Source organism: Protopterus annectens, chromosome 2.part2 (assembly GCF_019279795.1).
Source record: "Protopterus annectens isolate FY-2018-M chromosome 2.part2, PAN1.0, whole genome shotgun sequence".
NCBI lineage: Eukaryota > Metazoa > Chordata > Ceratodontiformes > Protopteridae > Protopterus > Protopterus annectens.
The window spans coordinates 95,132,406-95,147,859 of record NC_056730.1 but is presented as its reverse complement, the minus strand read 5'-3'; the positions used below and the strand labels follow the sequence as shown (position 1 = coordinate 95,147,859).

General features: G+C 39.8%; 1 protein-coding gene across 2 annotated transcripts in view; it reads left to right on the top strand.

The window, feature by feature from the left end:
* The window catches only part of LOC122795551 (elongin-A-like), a 1,176,755-nt gene that overhangs the window by 797,116 nt on the left and 364,185 nt on the right, over positions 1-15,454 (top strand). For both annotated transcript variants that reach the window (XM_044063776.1, XM_044063777.1), the window contains one exon: positions 421-518. In XM_044063776.1, coding sequence (XP_043919711.1) covers positions 421-518 — 98 coding nt within the window. The remainder of the gene's footprint in view (positions 1-420; positions 519-15,454) is intronic.

Sequence of the window (15,454 nt, the reverse complement as noted above, 5' to 3'; positions counted from 1 at the left end):
TGAAGACTGAGTAAACCATTGTCTGACATGGCCTCCCACACTCCTCATCTACCCCATATAATAAAACTCAACTTTGTACCAGGATGTGAGCCAATGTATTTTTATTCTGGGTAGTGTCCCAGAAAAGGAGGGTCTATGGGGCCAGCCAAGTTATAGGTTACGAAATGTCAGTATATGCAACACATAGGAAACCAGAAATAATAAATGCAGAAACATTAAAAAACACATCTCTCCGTTATATATACTTTTATCATCTCAAGATTTTTGGGGGTCTTCTGTACTTGTACTGTGTTGATGCTTCTGGAAAGGGTTGTAAAAAATACCACCTTAAATATTTTTATAGACACTGGTACATTGGATGCAGAGATCTGTTTTCATTTTGCATGCTCTGAGACTGTGGTGACTTGGTCTGTTTTGCAGTACTCTATGAGGTGGGAGGAGTGCCGTATGATATTCTAGAGCCAGTTTTGGAACACTGCACAGCAGAACAACTTTTTCGAATAGAAGAATGCAACCCAGTAAGTTAAATGGGGAAATCTTTGTTTTTATCCCTTATTTCAATACTTTGTGTTGTGTAAATTGCATGATTTCACCTAAGATGCTTCGTGTCATTTGGATTGTCCAATAAAAACAAAATGAGTGCATCATTATACGTATGTCTTCTTGGTAAATGCCTAAACACAGCAGGTTGCCAGTGCTACTTGGGACAGTTTACTTAAGTGCTAGTGCCTTATCTTGCTGCCACCTTTGACAGCACACCCACTACACCAGTATTTCATAATGTTAGCTGCAGTGCCTTCCTCTAGAGAGATAGACATACCTGCAGTGTCACTGGCACATACATGATCAGGTAGCTGTTAATTATATGGTTTGTACAGTTACTTTTCTCTGTGACATCTTAATTTTCCACTTGCATTACGAATTGTCATTATAGCTACAGCACTGTCTTGATTCGCTGCAGATCACTTTATTAATGTGTTTGGGTGTGCAGTACTTGTAAGATGTCTCTCCATTTTATTACTTAAATAGTAATATATCTAGTCTCTGTTCATCTGAGTAATGCTCACAAATATATATTTGACAAATGCTTTTATGCTTGCATATCTTTAATTTATCAAAGTTGGTGTTCCCTCTATGCATTTATTTTCTGGACTTGTTTCTTCCATTTATGCTTTTTTGTATTTACATTTTTGCATAACATTTTCTTTTAGATTCTTAATTGAGCAATTTAATTCCATTTTTTATGAGAGGGGAATACCTGCACTAAACATTTGGTGATACCATTCACAGCAGTCATGTTATTTTCTCTCATTCCCTTTCCTTGACTTTGGCTGGGTCTGTTTGCTCTGTCTGATAATCCTTAAAGGACCACTGTGGGCAAATGATGAAAAAATACATATTTATTTTTATCTTGCCATGAATTGCACCTCCCAAAGCGGCCTACAGCAAAATAAGTACTCATTCCTAAATGTATTTATTTATTATTTTTTAATCCTTGCCTGTCCTCATGGGGAGCAGACATCCTGATTCTTTGCAAAGCTAAATCTGTCCCATAATGCACAGTGAGAGCTCAGATTGTGAGAAAAAGTAGCCCTACCATTTGTTCTTGGACTACACTTCCATTCACTTAGAATGGAATACCTGAAAAAAAACTGCCAAAGCTGAGAGTCTGCAGATCATGTGTTATTGTAGCATTGCCACCTAGATTTTTTACCCGGACTATCCGGAAATCAAACCTATTGTCTGGTAGTCCAGAAAACACTGTGCAAACTCTGGTACTGTGTTTTAGAAAAGAAACAGGCTATAGGAGTTTGTTAAATTGGAGATTTACAATACTTTTTTTTACAGAAAAGCATAGTAAATTCACAGAAGGCATCAGGAATGCAAACAGAGGGCATTCCTCTTCAGATGATGATGGCAGTAAAGTCACAAAATGGGTAGAAAGTGGGCAGGAGAGGGGAGGAAATTGACAGGGTTATGGGAGGTGGAAGGGGTGTGTCTTTGGGACAGTTTTAACAGCCGTGAAAGGTGACAATCCTAGTGACTGGTCTACACTGAGTTTTACAAATGCTGTTCCAACTGATATACTACACATTCTCTGAAAAGAAGCCTGCAAAAGTGTCAACAAATTACTGAGATAAAAGATTTTTGTTAAAAAAATAAATAAATAAATAAATAAAAATAGTTTGGCAAGTTTCAGTTCCAGACCAAGTTACTTCTATAGTCTCCTGTCTTTCAGTGAGCTAGAATGTCACATTTCCAGCTTGGCTAGAGTCAACTAGTCAACTTTGCATGACAGACAAACAAATCGGAGCTTAGTATGCCACTAAAACAGTTCTCTCATATGTTTCTTCACCTCTGAATAGGATTTCCTGGAAGTTAAAAAAAAAAAAAAAAAAAAAAAAAAAAAAAAGGTGCGCACACACACATCAATCCAGAGTTAATCTATCCATTTCTTAAAATGTGCACAGTAAAATATTGTACTTGAATTGCAGTTTGGTTGCTCACTTGGTTATCTTTGCATAGCTATTCTGTTATAACATATACTGAACTATGGTATTTAATGCCAGTCTTTACGTAACAATGAAACAGTTCTTAGTTTCTTCTTCACAATGACCTCCCAAGCCTATGATATAACTCAGTAGTTTCTGTTACTTATTGCTTTCTATACTTGTAGCACATCTCTCAACCTCTCAGCAACAGATTTCATGGAGAAAGCTTTCAAATCAGATACTTTTGAAAACAGCAATACTACGGATTTAGTAAGCTCACATCATAAGACTACTTGAATTAGCATTCATTTTCTGAAGAAAAAAGTCTCTAATTGCAGTGGATGTCATCATTTGTTCATAGAATCCAACATTTTCAAAAATTAAGGACTGTAGTATGTCAGAGCAAAAAGTATAAGCCAAAATTAGGGATACTTGTGAAATATGCTGATAAGCGATCTGGCACCCCTTATATTTTCTCCATTGCAGCTACACCAAATCATTCAGGTATGTACATACATCACGACACGCATGTATTGGCACAGTACCAGCAGCTGTAGCAGTGATACCATACTCCAAACAGGGAGCTCACACAGTTTACTGACAAATACAGGGCAATGTGTATGCCTCAGTCAAGCAATGATAAAATCACTAGGGACCACACTGAGCACAGTTTTACTCTTAATCTCTCCATTTGACAATGCATGACAGTCATACCACACTTACAAGGGGGCACCTCCACTCCCTACAAACATACAGCCACCCACACAACGTACCATTCACCTTAGAGGCTTTTCCCACATCTCTGCAAAACACTGCTGTAGTGGCTTTGGCAAATGCAAACAATTGATGGATGTCTGCTCAGGACACTTATCCTTACTTATTAGAGCAAGTCCAGTGCACTTTCACAAGTGTCCCCCTCAGCAGGGCACAAGCAGGTATCAGTACAAACTTACACCATATTTATTTTACAATGTCATATATACCCATAGCAATGATGCATGGTTAATGTGGGCAAGTCTGTTTGATGCCACTACACTTGTCTCCAAACCCAGTCTTATGACATTTGCTACTCATCACCTTATCAGGACTTGTCAGTACACAACTGCACATCTTGCAACCCATTACGGTTTCACCAACAGACACACACATGCACAGACATGCACATACATTCACATTACTTGTATTGTTGAACAGTGGGGCTTTGACTCTTTCCCCAAAACAGTGATGTAATGGCCAAGAGGTGTGAAAAGTATTGGCACATGTCAACTCAGGACACCCCACAGATATTTCAGAAAGTCCATTTTACTAACACCACTATCCCCCAAGTAAAGCTTCAAGCCAGTGTCATTCCAACCTTGCTCCCCAGTTCTGTTACTCCATGTATGCAATAATTACACATGTGCACACAGATCCAGAATGACACATGACCATTACGCAGTGGCCATCTGTCTACAAAACAGCATTTTATGGCTACTGTATGTAAATTAACTGCTGTTTTCTTGTTTTCACACAGACAAATACATGCACGTATACACACACACACACACACACACACATGCACACACAGTCTCTTGCTCACACAGATGTTCACTTGCACATACTTGCTTACCTAGGCATATGCCCACAGAAATGCATGCTCATCCACATGTGCAGACACTTGCCCATCATACATAGGAATTTGCTAGGTTAATGGCCCTAGGGACCTTACAAGTCTAGTCAAGTTTTTATCCCTATTTCCACGAGCAACGATCACCAATTGCTCATCCAAAAGGTACACAGGTGGAACCCCCAGGGTGAATTTACTTTCATCCATCCAACCGTGCAGATTGCGTTTGAAGAGGGAAAAAGAGGTGCTCTATTTCACATGAAATGGGAGTCTGTTTCAAAGCTGTGGTAACCTCTGGGAAATCTGTTCCTCCAGCAGGTTTTATTAATGTCACATACCAGGTTAAGGTCTTTGGAGTGTGAAACACTTAGAGGTGCAGGATTTCCAATAAGGCAGTGTCAGAGATTGCCTTGTATGCAAGGCAGAGATCACCTCTGAGTAGCCTGTATGAAACAGAATAATGTGACAGTGATTTCAGACAATCCCAATAGGACAGATGCTGAAGACCTTGAATTTTCCTTGTGAGGAGCCTTTGTGGTTTCTCCAATTGATGCAGTTGCTTGGAAAGGTACATACCAAAAGGGGTGTTCTCCATTATTATACTGATGGAAGAGTACAGGGAGGTTGTAACCTTTTTTTATGGAGGCAATGCCCTTACTTATGAGATGAGCAGTATAGAATGCCCTTCTTACTGCTGTGGAGACATGGTGGTCAAAGGTAAGGTTGCTGTCAACCTATGTGCCCAGGTCTCTCACCACTGAGTGGGTACTTAAGGTGTTGCTATTAATATGCTAGTTAGCAGGAATATCGCTTTTACTGAAAGGAATGATAATACATTTTTTTTACATTGAGTTCAAGGCCATGACTCTGGCACCAATCTTTTGTTTGTGTAAGACTCTCTTGTAGGATGTTGACATTTGGAGATTCTACGTCCGCCCCCAGTTTGCAGTCATCAGCAAATTTTGTCAGCCACAGACGTTTAGTTTTTGGTTGTACTTTGGAGAAATAGATTCCAAACAGCAGAGGTCCCAGGACTGATCCCTGTGGAACACCACTGGTTTACAGGTCTGCTGTTGGAGGTGGATTCCCCTATTTTGACTGAGTTCTGTCAGTGAGCCAGTTGGCGACCCATCTAATGCCATAAGGGTTGATGCCTAGTTGGGTGAGTTTGTCAATGATGCCTGAGTGGGATATAGTGTCAAATGCCTTGGCTAAGTCCAGGTAGGCTGTATGCACAGATTTCCCTTCGTCCAGGGCCTTGGTGACTATCTCGAAGACCACCAGGATTAACAGGCATGATCCCCCTTTGACAAATCCAAACTGAGTAAGGTCAGGTGTTTGGAGATTACCTATAGCTTTGTTGATGAGGTCCATGATGAGTCGCTCCATGGCCTTGCAGATAAGACTAGTCAGACTAATAGATCTGTAGTTCCCTGGGGCAGTGGAAGCACCACCTTTGTGCAAGGGAATAATGGTGGCTGATGTTCTCCGTGTTTCACTGTTGCAGTCATCACACTTGGGTCATCTGCTTGTTGGTAGCCCTCAGTCAGCCCGAATACCAGACACTTGGTATTTCTGCATCAGTTGCTGTCGCTCTAGGACTGACAAAGCCAACCAAACAGCAAAACGAATGTAGACAAACCAAACAGAGACTGGGAAAGCTGCAACACTTTATTCTGGTACCTCGGCTGAATGCCTTCAAAGGAATAAATGCATTGATGCTTGTTGCACCTTATATACTATATGACACCAATTAATATAATTGACAATCACAACTTAATTGACCCATAGAATTTAAAGAGACATAATATAAAAGCATGTATATGTTGATTTAAATACATGCCACACACAACACTATGAAAAAGTGCAATAATATGTGCAAAAAAATTTTGTACAAAAGACTGTATATAAATAACTGTGTAGCAAAACTGTGTACAAAAACACCTGAACAACACACCTAGAAAACCTTACATACATAATACAAAATTATATCGTAAGATTGACTTCTAAATTCATGCCCCTAGGTTTTAAAGTACTAAATTTCAAAATAAACCTACTTTCCAAATTTAACAGACTCTGTAAAAAGTTTCCAGTATTATGAAATTCCGGCTTAGCAAGAGCACAAAAAAATAATGAGTCAGAACTACCATTATGAAATAAATTAAAATGTTGAGAGACCGGGCTATCATTTCTGACATTTCGAATATCCCCTAGATGTTCTAAGACACGTATTTTTAACTGCCGTTTAGTCTGACCAATATAAAACTTAGATGGAACACAGTCACAACCAATCAAATACACAACCCCACATGATTTACAATTAAAAAAATTGTGAGCAGTGTATTTGACCCCATTGATGAGACTGCCCGATACATTTTTTACTTTTGAGCAAATCTTACATTTTCCACATCTAAACATGCCAGAAGGTAAATTGTTGATACTACCAGACATGCCACAAGTTTTCACTTTAGATTTCAAAATTTCCTTAAGGTTGGCATACCTGCCATAAGAAAAGGAAACATGATTTGGAAACATGTGACCAATCTCCTCATTATTACAAACCATAGGCCACAAAAACTCGACAATATTCTTTAGCCTCACAGAAAAAGGGGAAAATTTAGTGACAAAAAACAATCTATCCATGTTCACACGAACAGCCTCTTCATCCCTAGATTTAACAGCATAAACTTTCCCAAAATTGTAACTTTTTTTGTTGGGATTAAATAATCTATCTAAACTTTTGCTTATTAAACTTTCAGAATATCCTCTCATTAGCAGTCTTTGTCTTACATTTTCAAATTCCAAATTCCAAATACTCCTCTCAGATGTATGTTCTCTAGTGCATTTAAACTCCCCAAAAGGGAGTGCCTCAATTAAATGGGCCGGATGTGCGCTGGTAGCATGTAGGAAATTATTGGAAGCTGTATGTTTCTTAAAGGGTCTAAACTGGACTATTCCTTACTTATCCACATATAATAAGATATCCAAAAATTGGATCTCATACTCATCTAAGCTGTATGTAAATTCTAAACCAAACCTGTTCTGATGCAAATTAAGAATGAATCCTTCAAACTCCAACTTATTACCCTTACATATGAAAATTAAATCATCAATATATCTGTAGTAATTTTAGTACTTTAAAACCTAGGGGCATGAATTTAGAAGTCAATCTTACGATATAATTTTGTATTATGTATGTAAGGTTTTCTAGGTGTGTTGTTCAGGTGTTTTTGTACACAGTTTTGCTACACAGTTATTTATATACAGTCTTTTGTACAAAATTTTTTTGCACATATTATTGCACTTTTTCATAGTGTTGTGTGTGGCATGTATTTAAATCAACATATACATGCTTTTATATTATGTCTCTTTAAATTCTATGGGTTAATTAAGTTGTGATTGTCAATTATATTAATTGGTGTCATATAGTATATAAGGTGCAAAAAGCATCAATGCATTTATTCCTTTGAAGGCATTCAGCCGAGGTACCAGAATAAAGTGTTGCAGCTTTCCCAGTCTCTGTTTGGTTTGTCTACATTCGTTTTGCTGTTTGGTTGGCTTTATCTGTTTCTCAGAGATTGGGAGAATTTCCATCATGTCAAATTTGAATGGAAGCGGTTTTTTGTTTGCTAACTTAGCAAAAGAAAGGGACAGCAAGTTGGCACAATTTGATCCGTGGACTGTATCTGGTAACGTTTCCTTTGATAAAAAGTTTGATGACCTGAAAAAATTAAGAATAAAAGAGACTTCTTTATTTTATGATTTGCGCCTGTTGGAGAAATATGTTGAACTTTCCATTACACCCAGAGGCTTAAGAATCGATAAGTTGCCTGCCTATAAGTTTGCTGAGGATGAGAGTGCTTTTCTAGAGGAGTGGAAAGCGGCTTCACTGCAATGTTCTCTTAATTGGTTAAGGATCCTTATCAACCGTAACCGGAGAAGTTTGGGTATAATCCAAACTCAAATTGCTGAAGGTGAGGCCGCGTTAGCTGCTGAACATTCTGATACAGCATTCCTTTCAGCTATTAAAGGCATCAATGAAGAGGTTTCAAAAATTGAATGCGACGCAATTGCAAGAAAGAAAAAGAAGTTAAACAGAGATGTAAATGATTTCAGTAAAAATCTGATTTATTCCTGGCAACGCAAAACTAAGAATGGTTCCTTCCAAATGAAGGGCGGTGAAGGGAGCTCACGTGGTTCGCGTGGTTCACGTAGCGGTCGGGACTCGTCAGTCTCGTCTTCAGATACAGCTACAAGCAAAAAAAGTGTTTCTTTTGAAAGCATTAATAGTACTGAAGTTGTAAGTGCAGCTTCGGACATGGAAGATCAAGGTAGATGGAACTTTCGACAGGGGTCCAAACGGAAGTCGCGACAGAAGGGTCGGAACCGAAGATACTAGTGAAGCTTCTCTGTTGGATTTGAACTGTACTTCTGTGCGGAGGTCCAATGTTGTTTTTGGGACTCATAATTCTGGTAATTATACACAGATTGTTAATCTAAGTGACTTTACTGTTACTTCTGATATGCAAAAGGTACTTGAAAAGGGCAGTAAATTTGTACCGACTAAAGTGCCTGCACTTTCAGATTTATTGTTAGATGTCAAGCGGTTTTGTCGTAAACTTTACTTAAGGGTATTTTTTGAATCAAAAAACGCTTCTGATATTTTGTTAAACTCAAATTCTGTGTTGAATGTTAATGATTTAAATGATTCAAATGATAGTTACGTTGACACTAACAATTTGATTAGCACCGAGTATTCATCAATAACAGAGGATCCTTTAATGGACCTTTCTATATATGAATATGATGTTGAAAATAGTGCTTGCTTTGAGTCAAACACCATTATGGGGGCCAGTTCTGTTTTCATTAACTCTTCTGAGAGCAATGAACGTTTTTTTACTGGTTGTGGTAAATTACCCATGCCTCGTTTGCCTACACATAGTTCTTTTTGTCCTCCTAAGAGCTCAGCTGTATTAAGGGTCTTTGAAAATGTTTTGTGTAAAAAAGTAGAAATTGAATATCTGTTGTTTTTGAAACAATTTATTAAATTTAATCTCACAAAGCAGGAATGGTTGGCACTGAAGCAGATGAAGGAAGTTTCTGATGAATATATTTTTTGTACTGCAGACAAGGGTGGCAACTGGGTTGTAATGGACAAATGCCATTATTTAAAAATGAATTTTGACCTTTTGTGCAATGAGGGTGTTTACAGTGAGTTATTTGTTAACCCTATTGCTCAATTTAATTCTGAATTGCTGGACCTCTTAGAGAGGGGTGAAAGGCTTGGTTTTCTTAGCAGTAAGGATGTGAAAAGTTTATATATAACTAGTCCTAGGGATCCTACATTTTACACACTTCCAAAATTACACAAGAATTTACAGGACCCTCCGGGCCGTCCAATTGTGTCCTGTTGTGGGGGTTTTTTGGAGCATGTGGGGATATTTTTGGACAGCATTTTGAAAAAAGAACTTAAAAATGTGAGTTCTCACATTAGCAATACCAACCAATATTGTGACCTAATGCGAAATTTCAAATGGGAGGGTAACTTTTACTGGGCTACGGTGGATGTTAAGGCTCTCTACACCAGTATTAAGACAAAATTTGGTTTAGAAGCTATTGCCAAAATCCTGGGAGAGGGTCCTCGAACCACTTATCTCATTTTGCTTTTGGAGTTTGTTTTAACTCACAATTATTTTACTTTTGAACAAAATTTTTTTCTCCAGAGGGAGGGAACTGCGATGGGGGCTAATTTTGCCCCTACTTATGCAATTTTGTTCATGTCCTATTTTGAGATCAGTTTCTTATATACCCTTGATTTCTTTCAGAAAAAAGTTGTGTCTTACTACAGATATATTGATGATTTAATTTTCATATGTAAGGGTAATAAGTTGGAGTTTGAAGGATTCATTCTTAATTTGCATCAGAACAGGTTTGGTTTAGAATTTACATACAGCTTAGATAAGTATGAGATCCAATTTTTGGATATCTTATTATATGTGGATAAGGAAGGAATAGTCCAGTTTAGACCCTTTAAGAAACATACAGCTTCCAATAATTTCCTACATGCTACCAGCGCACATCCGGCCCATTTAATTGAGGCACTCCCTTTTGGGGAGTTTAAACGCACTAGAGAACATACATCTGAGAGGAGTATTTGGAATTTGGAATTTGAAAATGTAAGACAAAGACTGCTAATGAGAGGATATTCTGAAAGTTTAATAAGCAAAAGTTTAGATAGATTATTTAATCCCAACAAAAAAAGTTACAATTTTGGGAAAGTTTATGCTGTTAAATCTAGGGATGAAGAGGCTGTTCGTGTGAACATGGATAGATTGTTTTTTGTCACTAAATTTTCCCCTTTTTCTGTGAGGCTAAAGAATATTGTCGAGTTTTTGTGGCCTATGGTTTGTAATAATGAGGAGATTGGTCACATGTTTCCAAATCATGTTTCCTTTTCTTATGGCAGGTATGCCAACCTTAAGGAAATTTTGAAATCTAAAGTGAAAACTTGTGGCATGTCTGGTAGTATCAACAATTTACCTTCTGGCATGTTTAGATGTGGAAAATGTAAGATTTGCTCAAAAGTAAAAAATTTATCGGGCAGTCTCATCAATGGGGTCAAATACACTGCTCACAATTTTTTTTAATTGTAAATCATGTGGGGTTGTGTATTTGATTGGTTGTGACTGTGTTCCATCTAAGTTTTATATTGGTCAGACTAAACGGCAGTTAAAAATACGTGTCTTAGAACATCTAGGGGATATTCGAAATGTCAGAAATGATAGCCCGGTCTCTCAACATTTTAATTTATTTCATAATGGTAGTTCTGACTCATTATTTTTTTGTGCTCTTGCTAAGCCGGAATTTCATAATACTGGAAACTTTTTACAGAGTCTGTTAAATTTGGAAAGTAGGTTTATTTTGAAATTTAGTACTTTAAAACCTAGGGGCATGAATTTAGAAGTCAATCTTACGATATAATTTTGTATTATGTATGTAAGGTTTTCTAGGTGTGTTGTTCAGGTGTTTTTGTACACAGTTTTGCTACACAGTTATTTATATACAGTCTTTTGTACAAAATTTTTTTGCACATATTATTGCACTTTTTCATAGTGTTGTGTGGCATGTATTTAAATCAACATATACATGCTTTTATATTATGTCTCTTTAAATTCTATGGGTCAATTAAGTTGTGATTGTCAATTATATTAATTGGTGTCATACAGTATATAAGGTGCAACAAGCATCAATGCATTTATTCCTTTGAAGGCATTCAGCCGAGGTACCAGAATAAAGTGTTGCAGCTTTCCCAGTCTCTGTTTGGTTTGTCTACGCTCTAGGACTGACGTCAGGTCATCAGGGGTATAAAAACAGGCAGCCGACACTATTACATCAGTCTTTCTTGCCTAGGAGCCCAAAGCAGAAACAGTTTGCACGAGTGCCGGTTGGCCACTACCCGAGTTTTCGTTTCCGAATTGAATCATCCTGAAGTCTTGGGGGGATCCTTTTTTCTTGTTCTAACCAATGTCAGAAAAAATTAACAATTGTCTCTCCTGTGGAAAGCAAATACCACACAGAAATTTAAATTCTTACTGCATCACTTGTTTAGGCCCAGACCAAAATGCACCTCGCTGTTGGTTTTGTGCTTTGTTCAACGCCCAAATTATTCGTAGTTGGGCCCTTACTGTTGCTAAATACTATCGCTCTCGATCTCCGTATTTCGAAATGGCTTCGGTAAGCCATCCGACTACCGATCTTCCAAAAAAAGTAAGGCTAAAGATGGAGACAAGACCGCACAGGTCCAAAACTGCCGATGATGCTTCCATTAAGCTAGTCACCAGTTCGCCAGTACTCAGTGAGACACTTTTGCAGCCCCTGATGCCCACTTCAGTGGATTTGCAGGCCGCTACCAAGACCCGTTCAAAGTCCGGTATTCCGCGAGACTTTTCTTTGACTACAAAACCTGCGGATGTCTCTTCCTTGGATGGGTCCAGAGCTGCTGTGCAGGCACCGGCTTCTGAGGAAGTTCTTCTCACTACTGATATTCGACACAAACCAGCGACTTCTTTCACATCTTCAATTCTGTCTAAAATGACAGAGTTTCTAAGGCCAAGAGTACGAGCTACATCTAAAAACTACCCAAACTCAAGCACCTGCTTCCTTGCCACAACATCAAAATTTTAAAATGGCAGAAGACCCGATTATGCTGATTAGGGGAAGCCAGCCTTCCCCTGCTAAGAGAAAGAGACTTGTCCCCAGCAGCTTTAACAAACCAAGAGTCTGATGACTCTGAGGTTTCTGAATATGAAGAGATGCCTTTATCTGCTTATGAGGATTAAGATGCAGAGGAATCCATTTCCACTGTTTCTTCTCCAAAGGATTTTTCTTTGGTAAAACCCTACATACTTTGAGAGCATTTCCAATGGGAATGCCAGGACTATCCTCAGTCCAAAAAGAGACTGAGAATTTTTAGATTTGTCACAACATAGACCTCTTTAGCAATACCCCCAGTTCTGGATGTTGTGGATTATGTCTTTATGGACTCCAGTCTAACTCCCGATACTTTTCCCCTGCTCCTAGGAAACCAGACAGGCACTGCAGAGTCCCTGACTCACAAATTTCTTTTAAAAAATCCTACTGCTGACCCAGAGGTAATCCGTCAGACACCTAAAGGTATAAAAGCAACTACAGCTGTGAATCCCCACCCCTTTGGACAGTGATTCCAGAGCTTTAGACAGATGGGGTAAAAAAGTATACACCTCTGCAACTTTCGCCATTAGGGCATTGAATTACCATTTCACATGCTGAAGTACCAGCAACATATTATGGAACTTAAGCAAAAATTGGCTACCTTTACCGACTGTGCAGAAAATAAAGAATTACAAGAGCTTATGCATTCTGCAAGCCAAGTCAGCAAGCATACTTTGCAATGTGGCTTTGACACCCTAGAAGCATCTTGCAGGGCAGCAGTCACTAGTTCTGTACTGAGAAGGCATGCTTGGCATAAGGAGCAGACCTTGTCAGACCATGTCAAATCAAAATTACTAGACACTCCTTTGAACAAGGACAATCTGTTTGGCACCAAAGCAGAAGAGGTTCTCAAAAAGATGGAAGAAAAAGCTAAATCTATGCAGGCAGTCAAAGATTTCTTGCAAGTACAGCCTCCTAGATTCAGTAGGCATTGTCCCTCGAAGCATTGGTCCTTTCCAGCCCCCTCAAGGCCGTCTCAGACTAGACCCAGGGGAAACAGACCCCCCCCCCCAGACTACAGTATCAGGGTATGCAGAGATCTAAGCAATGGTGTGCCTCCACTTCTAAAACAGGGAGTACTAAGCCACCCCCTTATGGAAAGATTTCACAATGACTTCTCAACTCCACTCCTCACCTCTGCCTAACTACTTGTGCCCCTAGGAGAAAAAACTTGCCCATCATGCAGAAAACTGGACTTCATCACTAAAGACCAATGGGTCCTCAGAATTGTATCCCAGGGGTACAAATTGTACTTCCACTCACTGCCAACCCCAAAAGGGTTCCCAGACATTCCTCCAAACCAGTGGGCAGAGACACAAAACCAAGTCCAATCCCTGCTGTCCATAAGGGCAATTCATCCTGTTCCTGCAGAATAGATAGGTCAAGGGTTCTATTCCAGACTTTTCCTGGTACCCAGGAAAAGAGGGCACTTGGTGTCCAATCCTAGATCTTTCCATTCTAAACACCTTCCTGGTTGTACCAAAATTCAAAATGCTCACCCTTCAGCAGCTTCTTCCTTTGCTGGCCAAAGATGCCCGGTTAGCCATCTTAGACCTAAAAGAAGCCTATCTGCACATCCCTATCAAGAACTCATGCAGGAAATACCTATGTTTCAGGGCAGGATCTATGCATCATCAGTTCTTTGCACTTCCCTTTGGCTTATCCACTGCTCCCAGAATATTCACAAAATGCCTGGCTCCAGCCATTGCATACTGCAGACAGAAAAATTCAAATGTACCCGTACTTGGATGACTGCCTAATTTAGGCAGACAGTCTGGAAAGGCTGTTGCAGCACCTGACATTTGTAAAGAACCTTCTAACCTCCCTGGGGTGCACTATCAATGAAAAGAAATCAAATCTAGTCCTCAGTCAAAAGATTGTATTCCTGGGAGCAAGCTTGGACACAGCATCCCAGATAGGCTTGTTTTTCTGAAGTAAGGAATGCCAATCTGACAGGCTACTTCACTCAAATGGCCACCAGAACCCATTTATCCACAAGGAAAGTCCTGCAGGCCCTAGGGTTCATGGCCTCTTGCATCCTACTAATTCCATATGACAGACTGCATATGAGGAAACTTCAGTGGTACTTAAAAAGTCTTTGGTGCCAACATTCTCAGAACCTGGAAACTTGTCATTCCTATCATACCTTGTCTAAGGACAGAGTTTCTTTGGTGGGCAGCAGCATGCAGCCACAACAAGGGACTTCCTTTTACTCAACCCCATGCCACCCTGACCCTAACCACAGATGCATCAGACTATACCTGGGGGGGCACACCTGGATGACGAGTGTATTCAGGGCCACTGGAGCCCAAGTCAAATTCATCTGCACATCAAAAAAAAAAGAGATGCTAGCTTTTAAGCACACTCTAACAGCTTTCAGATCCCTACTCTCACCAGAACCCCTGCTAATAAAAAACAGACACCACCACAGTTATGTGGTACATCAACAAGCAGGGGGGAACCCACTCTGCAGGCTAGCCATGTCCAGCTGCAAGCTCAATTCCTGCCAGGCAAACAAAACTCACTGGCAGATGACTTAAGCAGAAATTTCCTAGACCCACACTAGTGGCAATTAGAGCCCAGCACCTTCAGCCTTCTAATACAGAAATGGGGGACCCCAGAGATGGAACCTCTCTACCTCCCCCTGCAATCACCAGCTCAGAAAATTCTGCACCAGGACACCTCCCAGCAGGGCCTGGAAAGTGGATGCCCTATCCTTCCAGTGGGAAAAACTCTCAATCTATGCATTTCTCCCTCTGCCCCTTCTCTCAAGAATATTACTAAGATAAGACAGGACAAACCAGGGACAATCCTGATTGCCCCGGACTGGCCAAGCCAGCACTGGTACCCTCTACTGCGCAGTCTGTCACCGGTGCCACCCTGGCACCTACCCTAGAGCCCAACCCTCCTCACTCAGCAGGGGGGACAGATCTTGCATCCACAACTGCAAACCCTGAATCTTACAACCTGGCTTATTCCTTGAATTCTCCCCCAGTGACCAGCCTAAGCCAACAGGTGCTAGACGTCATTCTTGAAGCCAAAAGACCCAGCACAAGGAAATCCTATGCGGATAAGTGGAAAAGGTATTGCTCCTGGATTCAAATTA